At 43.3% G+C, this 10,637-nt stretch overlaps 1 protein-coding gene across 2 annotated transcripts; it reads right to left on the bottom strand.

The window, feature by feature from the left end:
• Window positions 1-4,371: 4,371 nt before the first annotated feature.
• ANKRD49 (ankyrin repeat domain 49) lies at window positions 4,372-10,497 on the bottom strand. 2 transcript variants are annotated; one of them, XM_033146135.1, is made up of 4 exons: window positions 10,368-10,497; window positions 10,015-10,138; window positions 6,683-7,109; window positions 4,372-5,032 (listed from the first exon to the last, which is right to left on the bottom strand). In XM_033146135.1, the coding sequence occupies exons 3-4, from the start codon at window positions 6,941-6,943 to the stop codon at window positions 4,571-4,573; spliced, it is 723 nt and encodes a 240-aa protein (XP_033002026.1). In that variant the 5' UTR covers window positions 6,944-7,109; window positions 10,015-10,138; window positions 10,368-10,497; the 3' UTR covers window positions 4,372-4,570. The 2 variants fall into 2 exon arrangements, with proteins under 2 accessions (XP_033002026.1, XP_033002027.1); XM_033146136.1 differs by lacking the exon at window positions 10,368-10,497 and having other exon boundaries at window positions 10,015-10,189.
• Window positions 10,498-10,637: the final 140 nt, after the last annotated feature.

Below are 10,637 nucleotides of genomic sequence, written 5' to 3'. Positions count from 1 at the left end.
GGTTTTAACAGTCAGTCCGTAAGTGACTGTGGAGGCCAATTCTGGATCCACACGTCCTTCCACAGTGGGGACATTGGTTTCCGGGCGGGAGTTGATCACGGTGTGGATTTGCCAAGCGTGCCTTCCTCCTAGCACGTTTCTCCCTTGCGTCCTGAGTTCGAGTGTCTTCAAAGCCCATGACACCTTTGGTAAAGGCTGTTCTCCAAATGGAGCGCTCGCAGGCCAGTGTTTCCCAGTTGTCGGTGTTTATACTACATTTTTTAAAAATTGCTTTGAGAGAGTCTTTAAATCTCTTTTGTTGACCACCAGCATTACGCTTTCCATTTTTAAGTTCGGAATAGAGTAGTTGCTTTGGAAGACGATAATCAGGCATCCGCACAACATGACCAGTCCAACAAAGTTGATGTTGAAGAATCATTGCTTCGACACTGGTGATCTTTGCTTCTTCCAGTACACTGGTATTAGTTCACCTGTCTTCCTAAGTGCTGTGTAAATTTTTTCGGAGACACCGTTGATGGAATGTTTCGAGGAGTTGGAGATGGCGTTTATAAGTGGTCCATGTTTCACAAGCATATAGCAAGGTTGGTAGTACAATAGCTTTGTAAACAAGCATTTGGGTTTCCCTGCGAATGTCCTGGTCCTCAAACACTCTGCACTTCAATTGGGAGAAAACTGCACTTGCAGAGGTCAGAGCTCAGCTCTGCAACTTGTACCAGTGTGCTTGTCTACATTCCCTCCCCCTTTCCCACTCAGCCACTCACATCCCAATCAGGGCTCCTTTCAGGGACCAGAGCTCCCCCCCCCTGGAAACGGCCTTGCTGAAATCCACACCTAGAACTAAATCGGATGTGGAGAACCTTTGGCCTCCAGATGTTGCTAGACTCCCATCAGCACCAAAGAGCACAGCCAGTGGCAAGGGAGCACAACCAGTGTTGAAGCAAAGATTCTTCAACATCAACTTTGTTGGAGGGCCAAAGGTTCCCCCACGTCTGGCCTGAATACAACATGTTAGGCATGCTTTAAGCCCGTGGATTTGAACCAGCGCAAGAAGGACTATTGCGTTCGGGTCTTAGGCAAAGCGGAGCAGGTTATCTCCCAACTGTTGACTTCAAGGGGGGGGAGCCCGTAAATGAAACACACAATTAAGCACATTGTAGCTCGTGTAAACCCAAAAGAAAAAAATGGTGGGATATAAATCTAATAAGTAAATCTAGCTGGACGCCTCCATTTGCCCCAGCTGCAACGAAACATGTCTTTCTCGTATCGCTCTCTACAGCCGCAACACGCGCTGTAACCTTCCAAGTGTTTGACTTCAGACCCCAAAGGCTCACTCCTCCATTGTCTCCCGAGGCAGATGGATGCCAACCATCCTACCTTTCCTCCAAGGTCAAAAATGGTTCTCTCCCCCTGCCCCATTTTTAACACCGCAATCATGTGAGGCCAGTTAGACTGAGATGGCGACAAGCCCAAGTTCACCCACTGAACTTCACGGCTGAGTGGAGACTTTAACCCAGCTCCAGTACTGTAACCACTATGCCACACTTGCTTACATCCAAGCAAACCTGCATTGGGTAGTATTGTAAAATCATTTTTTTAATAGAGCTAGGTAAACACACTGCATAGGAATATACCCTATGGCTTTGTAGCTGAATGAACATTTTGAGATTAAGGCTTCAGAAATGCTACTATGTGGAACGCCAGCTACCAGATTCTCCATGTCTTTGTAAATGCTGTGTGCTTTCCGTGTGCTGGACTAGGCCCGGGAAAAGCATGGTTAAAATATGTATGGTCCCTGTGTGCTGTTACTTGCTTCTGAAGTGACATCACATAGAAGATATCCTAATATAATGCAAATACATCTGATAAACTAAAATGGTATGTAGATTTTCTCTAAGCATACTTACAGTCTTGGATATCTTGAGCATTACGTAGGATAAGGTACAAACTATGCACTTTCCCACCAAATATACCATGGTTTGGCAAATAGGCTTAGTTCCAGCAAAAACACAGCTTCCCAAACAGATTTTGAAATTCAGCAGCTGGCCACATGGCCCGAGGAGTCACAATCCCACTGAGCATGTTCCAATAACATGCTTCGAATGCAAAAGGTCCCAGGCTCAATTTCTAGAATCTCTATTTAAAAGCATATTACTGATCATATGAGACAATGCTGAGTTAGACAGACTAGCAGTTCAACTCAGTAAAAAGCAGCTTTATATGATCATGTGCTGTTAATCACACAACACTCTGTATTGTGTTCCACCACAACCACAGGCAGTAGTGAGCCCCACTAACACTCTCAAAGAAATGCCAACATATACATGCAATTATTTTTTTTTAAAGGACAGTGTCAGTTTTCCTGAAAGTGCTCTAGCTTTTACACAATCCTTCAGTTACACACATACAATTACTCATTTCCCCTAAATACAGACCTTTAGATATTTAGCTGCACTGTACAGTATTTCTGAAAGCTGTTAGTATCCAGAGTACTGCTCTTATTCAACCCTCAAATCATTGCAATGAACCTTGCAGCTGAAGACCTGATCACATTTCACTGTGTTAAATATTTTATTTTTAAATAAGACTCACAGCAGAATTACAGTATACTGTACTTCAAGTGTTACCTGTATTAAGTTCAGTTACATTCCGTTTCACTTTTCATGCGGTATTCAAACATTAACAAGTACCTCACAAAAAATAAAAAAATCTTTAAAGTGAACTTTGATATCATCTGTATTTGTCGTTTCATACAATAATAAATACTCCAGTTCTCTCTGTTATATTATAACATACTTGCGCTTTACAGCTTTCAGTTACAGTAGATCTTCGCAATTTTGCACTACTTAAAGACGTACTACAAAACTCCTTTTTCTACACTACACCTTTAAAATGGTTTCAAACCTGCTTATTAGTCACAGCTCCCAACCACAGAATGGCAATTGCAGTTTGAGATAAAACTGGCAATCATTTTCCAGTGAAGCCTCAGCACTGACAAAACTACAAGTCACGGTGTTCTTTTGGGAGAAATTGTCACATTTAAACTGGTTCCCAAGCAGTTTAAATTTGTAGTGCAACCTTAAGATGGTGATCTGCTAGCCACTTTAATTAGTATACTGCTAACTTAAAATGGCTTGGATGTCAAATCTTGAAACATTTATTTAGAGGTGCCGTTAGAACAACAGAAAGTACCCCCTTACCACTGCCTTTCCAGCATCCCACACTGTTTTCAGCCTCAGTGAATCGAGTTATGAGGTAACATCACATTACCACCCAATGTCAGTGGGTCTGACTTTTAATTTAGGGCTGATTCACACAAAACATTCAAAAGGAGCAAACGCAGTGTTTACATGTATGTCAATTCATACATTACCCATTGACACTGTACATGAAATTGAGAACTTATTTGCACCAATTTCTATCTGGCACAGCCAATATGATTTATAGGGGGGAATTGCATGTAGCCATAGAGACAGCACCTACTGTTTATATGAACTTTTTCAAACTTGTATTTTAAAAGTATTCTGTGAACCAACCCTAAGTATCTTTGGAATGGATAAAACCTCTGTGTGTGACTACAGGCTACTTCTCATTCATGAATGACATCCAGCTCATCCCTGTGCATTATATGAAAATGTAACAAAGGAAGAAAGTACATGAATTACCAAGTTCTGAAATCTCAGAGTGCCACTCCAGGGTAATGTTTTCTGCTCCCAGATTTGCTTTTGAAAAAAATCTATCGCTGTTAAGCATCTATGGAGGGCAACAGTAAACAAAGAATCCACATAACTTTCAATGATTGAACCCATCAATGGGATTGAATGAGGATTCAAATCCTGCTCACACAGCCACCAAATAAGTAATGTAATCCCAGCATATTATTTCCATTCATTCACACTATCCCTTTAAAAAGCAAAATCTGAGCACACAAAATGTTATGATTTGAAGGTAGGCAGACAAGGTATATTATATATTGCACCAGACACTGAAATCTGACCATCACATTGCACTTTTTGATTTCAGGGTAGCTCAGTTTTTAATAGCTGAGAAGGTATTTTTCCTCTGTTGATGGGTGGCTGCTAACCTCATTACAACTGCCTGGAGGCTGTACGGGTTTCTTTCTGCTCAAGCACAGCCCCTGTAAGTTAGCAGAGGGGTCTCAGTAATTCTCAATGGTTTTAAAAGGAAAAAAACACAAAACACCCCAAATGTTTCAAACAATGCTGGTTCCCAACTCCTGTGTATTCCCATGCTTTGGGATATGAGATTGATGGGTGGGAGTACTTCTGCCTCGTTACGTGGTCAATGTGGGAAACGGCACCAAGATATTTAGGATTCCTCCAAAGCTTTTCAAGTAAAAGTGGAAATGTTTCACAAGTTTAAGGGTAGAGTGGTTTATAGTATAAAAATAATGACATCGTTAACAAAACGAGACCTCATTTCAGCATCTCACAGAGTAAAGCTACGCCAAAGAGGTGGGTTTGAAAGCACCGACTTTTGAGTGCAATTACAAAGAGAACTTCTTACAAAGGCGCTGGCAGTGTGTGTTTCGACATTCAAACGTATGCAATTTCTAAGAATCGGACGCAGAATTTGTGCAACTTTCGACAATCTCAAACAGATAGTGATATATATCAGTCCTCCTGGCAATATCGTACGCCGTTTCGTCCAAGTTGTTCTTGAGATTTGGCTTTAGGTAGCGATTCATGAGCAAGAGTTCGAGGGTTTCCTTGCTCTCCCGGTTCCCTGCTGCAAGGTGAAGTGGAGTCAGCAAGCCATTGGTCTGAGCATTGATATCTGCCCCATGCTGGAGCAAGAACGATGCTATCTTGGTGTTGTTCCACTTGCAGGCACTGTGCAGAGGAGTCCAGCTATCCACTGTCAAGGCATGGACATCCGCGCCGTGGGCAATCAGTTCCCGTACAACTTCCAAGTGCCCGTTATAGGCAGCCCGGTGGAGAGGGGTATAGAGATCTTCATCCTGGACATTTACTGGAGCAAGGTTTTGAGACAGGAGCCTGTGCACCGTGTTGAGCTGTGGGGGTGAAGAGACAAATAAGTTTCAGTAAGCCTACAAGCTAGATGCATTGCTTTTACAGCAAGAGCAGTGCTGAAGACACTGAACCAATACTTTGCTCAGCTATAAAGCTCACGGAACCTCAGTCAAATTTATTCTCTCTCAGCCTAATGATGTGACCTGACCTGGACCATGTGTGATTATTACCTGAGACCTTTTTTCGTGTGCCTCCCCCATGAGAGGGCCGGAGCGTAGCAACACAGAAAAGGTGTTTTCTGCAGTGGCTCCCCGTTTGTGGGATGTTCTCCCCAACGAGGCTCGCCTGACTCCTTCGTTACATATCCTTAGGCGCCAGATGAAAACGTTTCTCTTCAACCAGGTGTTTAGCTCATTAACATTCTATGGCTTTTAAAATGTGTTCCTTGGGAGGGAAGTTATTGGTTTGTTTGCTTCAGTTTTTATTTTGCATTTCGTGTTTTCATTTTGTATTTTTATGTTGTGAATTGCCCTGTGATCTTCAGATGAAGGGTGGTATACAAAATTATTAAATAAATAGTAATAATGGAACACAGAGTTGACTTAGATATGTTTTTGCCCCATCTCTCCTGGGGAAGGGCTTTGGAGCGATATACATGGGTCTTCTCTTCCTGTCCCCGCCCCCCTTACAACTGGATGTACTGAGAGAAAGAGTGATAGGCCCGAGATCACTGAACAAGGTTTACGACAGAGTGGGGGATTTGAACCTTGGTCCCTCTGTTCCTAGCCTGACACTGTATCCACCACATTCCACTGGATCTCTATTGTACAAGAGCCATTGCAGAGACAGAATGAAGTAACGCAAACCTATTAAGAGAAATGCTTTGATTATAGCACAAAATAAACAAGGATGTTTATTGGCCTTGACTTCTGTGCAAAACCACTTAAGAAGCATGGAGATGAAAGATCAAATCCCACTTTGCAACTACAGTTTTTTCTTTGTAGCAGGAAGCATGTCACAGTGCCCCAATTCTGACAATAATCCAGGGCTCCACTAAACTTTATTTATGAAGCTAGGAATGGGCACCAGGTCTGAGCAACCCTCAGTTCCCTCATTGCACTCCGGTTTTGATTAGATGTTCCTGGTTGGTATTCATCCAGAAAGAGTCTTCCCTGGGGTACTGTGACTTAGGGTTAACAAATCAAGAAAATAGCTTAAAAGTATCCAGTTCTTGGATAATATTTGTTAGCATCCACTGCGGTGCTCATCTTTTAGTTGGGTGGGGGACAAGGCAGGGAGGTAGGCCTATTGTACTCTTACATGAGCTTTTAAGGAATTTTGTATTGTATATTGTTTGCTAGATATTTGCCTTCTAATTTATTTTATCTGTTGGTATTCTATCGAATTAAAGCATTTTGAGACTTTTTTTGTACAAAGTGACTAACAAATGTAACAAATCGTTCATTTGTGATAATAATAAATCATCAACAACTTTGGGCCAAAGCCAGAACATGATGAGAGGAGGGAGAACGGAAAAGAAGAGCGCTCAGCTTCGGCACTCATTGTCAGCTTCATAAATCATGAAGCCTGGAATGACTGTCCACATCAGGTTGAAGAAATTTAGGTTTCTGGCACAACAACACATGCAGCCCCAATATGATTTTCCGAAATGTGATTAAGAAATGGGTTACCCTATTTTTTTCTGCTGCCCAAAGCAGAAGCTTATCTGGGTTGTTTTCCAGCTTCTTCTCTTGAGCCTGGTACCATTCCTCGGTTTTTTCTTCCTGATCTTCATCATCAGAATCTCCAGACCAAAGACTCTGTGTCCCTGTGGGGATCAGGTGCCGGTGGGTCTCCAACAATTCAAGCTGGTTAAAGCTCTCAGGAAAGTCTCTATAATCTTTTGCATCCTCCTCTATGTTCTTCTCTGAGGATTTCCCACTTTCATTCATTCTGCAGACTTGAGTTCTCAAGCCCCAATTCACACGTGAAATAGTTCCTCCTCCTCCTCCTCTTCTAGCTCATTTCATTTCCTGATTGTTCATCAGCAGAATTTACAAGCACATAGAAACAGCTAACAAAGGCTAGTGGCATAGATTGCATCAACATCATGGCAACCTTTAGAGAAAGAAAAATTAACAAATGATTAATACAGTGACCAGTACACACAAAAAAGATATAAGTTCTTAGCATTTAACACAGAAAAAGAAAAAGAAAAAAGAATTGTGGCAGTGCACAAAGGAATCCTTCTGCTCTCAAATCCCGGCTTATATCAGACCTTACGCCTCCTATGAAAGAGTAGTAAGTAGTAATGTAGTAATGTATGGAAGTGAGAGCTGGACCATAAAGAAGGCTGATCGCCGAAGAATTGATGCTTTTGAATTATGGTGCTGGAGGAGACTCTTGAGAGTCCCATGGACTGCAAGAAGATCTAACCTATCCATTCTTAAAGAAATCAGCCCTGAGTGCTCACTAGAAGGACAGATCCTGAAGTTGAGGCTCCAGTACTTTGGCCACCTCATGAGAAGAGAAGACTCCCTAGAAAAGACCCTGATGTTGGGAAAGATGGAGGGCACAAGGAGAAGGGGACGACAGAGGACAAGATGGTTGGACAGTGTTCTCGAAGCGACTGGCATGAGTTTGGCCAAACTGCGGGAGGCAGTGGAGGCTAGGGGTGCCTGGTGTGCTCTGGTCCATGGGGTCACGAAGAGTCGGACATGACTGAACGACTGAACAACAACAACAAAGGAATCCTTCTGCTCTCAAATCCCGGCTTATATCAGACCTTACCCCTCCTATGAAAGGTCAGCTAAAGTGAGTAGGTATTGTATAAGATGGCATTTTATGGCATCACACAAAGCTTAGTCATTTCGTTAGATATCTTCGAGAGCATTGTGTGGAGAGACTGTGGCAATTATGTCCAAACTTAGGCCAGCAAAATTTCCTCCCTGTCCTTCCCAATCTTATTATTACTATTACTGATTAATTTACATGCCACTATCTATTTTTAAGTAAACCAAACAAGGGGGCTTACAAATATCAAGACAGCTATATAATAAAATCAAGGAAAAAACTATGGTTCAAGATCACAACAAAACAAACCAACTTAAAAGCGCTGCAAAATACATAGCCAAAACATCCCAAAAGCAGTAAGAGAGTCTTGTGGCAGTGTAAAGAGTAACCAATTTGTTAGGGAACAAGTCTTAGTGGAATACAGGGCACTTCATCAGATGCATTTGGCGTTATCCTGGATTATCGACAACAAGTGTGCCGTGAACAACCACAGTGATTAACATAGCCTACTTGTTTTGTTCCCCTCCGATGTCACTGTGGAGAAATCCCTGCTCCCTGAAACTCATAATGCCTTTGATGAAATGGGACTGCAGTTCACGAAAACCTATGGTGGCCTTCCCCAACCTGCTGCCCCTTTTTTATACTAATACTCCCATAATGTAATTAGCCATACGAGCTAATTGGAGGGGCAGGGGAATCTGACAGGCACCAGTTGTGGGAAGGCTATCTCACATAATAGATCTGTCAGTCTTTACGGTGCCACAAAGCTATTTATTATAATAAAATCAGACTCCTACAGAAGACTGCTTGAATAGAATAGTCATTGCCACCCATCCAAGAAGTGGACCGTGAGGGGATCAGTTAAAAATTTCTTGGGATGCTGTTCCAAATCCTGGGCACCACAGCCGACAAGGTCAGCTTTGTGCCTTGCCTTAGAGGCAGGACCTGAAGGAAGGCCTCTCAAGTAAAGCAAATGTACGATCTTAACTTGAAGAATGTCCCTAAAATATTCCATTACAAAAACCAATGCTGCAACAAAGAGATATAACAAAGACACACAATGCAATCAACTGGTAAATGGAAATTATTGACCACATATTGGATTAACAACCACTCATTGTTTTCAGTAGCTGGCCAGCAAATCAAGAGCAGGAGAGGAGGAGTGGTACAGGAGCATGCAGTCAGGCGGGCAGGCTCCTACTCACTCACGAGTTACAGTGGAGAGGTGTGATTTTTGCACACCCACTCTGTGCCTGCGCCCATGGCAACTTCCCATGTGGGATAAGCTACTATCAGACTCAGTGGGAATCTCACTGAATGGGGTTTGCTTCCAAGTAGAGGCATTTGGATTTGCAGCCTTATGTGTGAGTAGCTCCTATTGAACTCAGCGGGTCTTACATCCAAGTAAGCATGCATAGGATCAGGCAAGGGTGGTTAGGTGCAAAAGGACAGGGGCCCCCTTCACTTTTAGCAATTGTGTAGAAGAGGGATTTCAGCAGATTCAGCTTGTCACCCAAACGTCACACACTAAAATACCCTCTTCTACACACTGGAAGATGAATGGTCCCCGTTTGCAGCTGGCTGATGGTCAGACCACAGAAGCCTGTAACCTGCTTTGCATGTTGTAAAAAAAAAAAACATATTAAGCCTCGACATGCAAAACACTCGCCTAAGAATTGCTCAAGGCTCTACCAGAAAGAAAGCTCTTTGTGTTGCAACCTTCACATTACTTATACCAGAGCTAAAAACATAACTGTACTCTTTTCAGTGCCTGCTAAATACATTGTTTACACATGCCATCCCAGGTGCTTAGAAGTGCTGACTTGCATTTTGATCTGATTTAGCATTCTAACTTTTTGTGTGTTATAATGTATGGTAAATGTTCTCCCTAACATGAGTTTGGCCCTAACATGAGTTTGGCCAAACTGCGAGAGGCAGTGAAGGATAGGCGTGCCTGGCGTGCTCTGGTCCATGGGGTCACGAAGAGTCGGACACGACTGAACGACTGAACAACAACAACAACAAAATGTTCTCCTGATTTTATGCTTTCCGTAAGCTACTTAGAGGTTTGTTACTGTGCGCATAAAATAAAGCGGTGTATAAATTCTAGGAGATATTTTTTTTTTAAAAAAATACCTAGCTGCATCCTGGTTTCCAAGGAAACTGACATTTGCGCTCCTCCGCTTGCAAAATCCCACTACCCGCTGCAGCAACTCCCGTGTACCCTTACCTGGAGCAAGAAGTCCCATTGAACTCAGCGGGGCTTAGCAGACACATGCCGTTATTCTCCTTTATTTTTTATTTTTTCAACAAGCTGCAGCGCTCCAGAACCAGAAGCATCAAGTTTCCAAAGGCTGGCAAAATAAAAAGCAATTCATTAACCCAACTTATTTCAATAATAATAATAATAATAATAATAATAATAATAATAATAATAATAATAATAAATATCCCTTGCCCCCCCCCCTTTTATTTTTGCAAGCGGCGCCCGAAAGACGGAGCACCTCGGCTGGAGGACCCGGCTGGAACCTCCGCAGGGATTTCGCAGCAGCCCGTCTCGGAAGCGCCGCGAGGAAAACTCACCCCCGCCTCCAGCACGGGGGAAGGGGCGGGGCCAAGGAATGACCGGCAGCAACCCCAGGCGCCTGGGGACTTCCGGCCTTCCTCGGGCCTTGGTGTCACTCTTTCACCCTTGCTGCGGCTGCGCAGTGGGGATTGCCTGCAGTGCTTGGGGGACCGGGTTTAGAGGAGGAGAGGGGGCGTGACGCGACGCGTGCATTGGGTACGAAGGGAAAGGAGGAGCTAGCTCGGAGGCGGGGGCGGGGTTCACGACGCTGTCGCGTGACGGGCCTT

The sequence above is a fragment of the Lacerta agilis genome, chromosome 4 (assembly GCF_009819535.1).
Source record: "Lacerta agilis isolate rLacAgi1 chromosome 4, rLacAgi1.pri, whole genome shotgun sequence".
NCBI lineage: Eukaryota > Metazoa > Chordata > Lepidosauria > Squamata > Lacertidae > Lacerta > Lacerta agilis.
This window is presented reverse-complemented; position numbering and strand designations above follow the sequence as displayed.

What these genes read in the sequence shown, in the direction of transcription:
- ANKRD49 (XM_033146135.1), bottom strand. Translation starts at nt 6,943, where the DNA reads ATGAATGAAAGTGGGAAATCCTCAGAGAAGAACATAGAGGAGGATGCA. An exon ending in GGGCAGCAGAAAAAAATAGG is followed by an intron (nt 5,033 to 6,682) that starts GTAACCCATTTC and finishes TCACCCCCACAG; the next exon opens with CTCAACACGGTGCACAGGCT.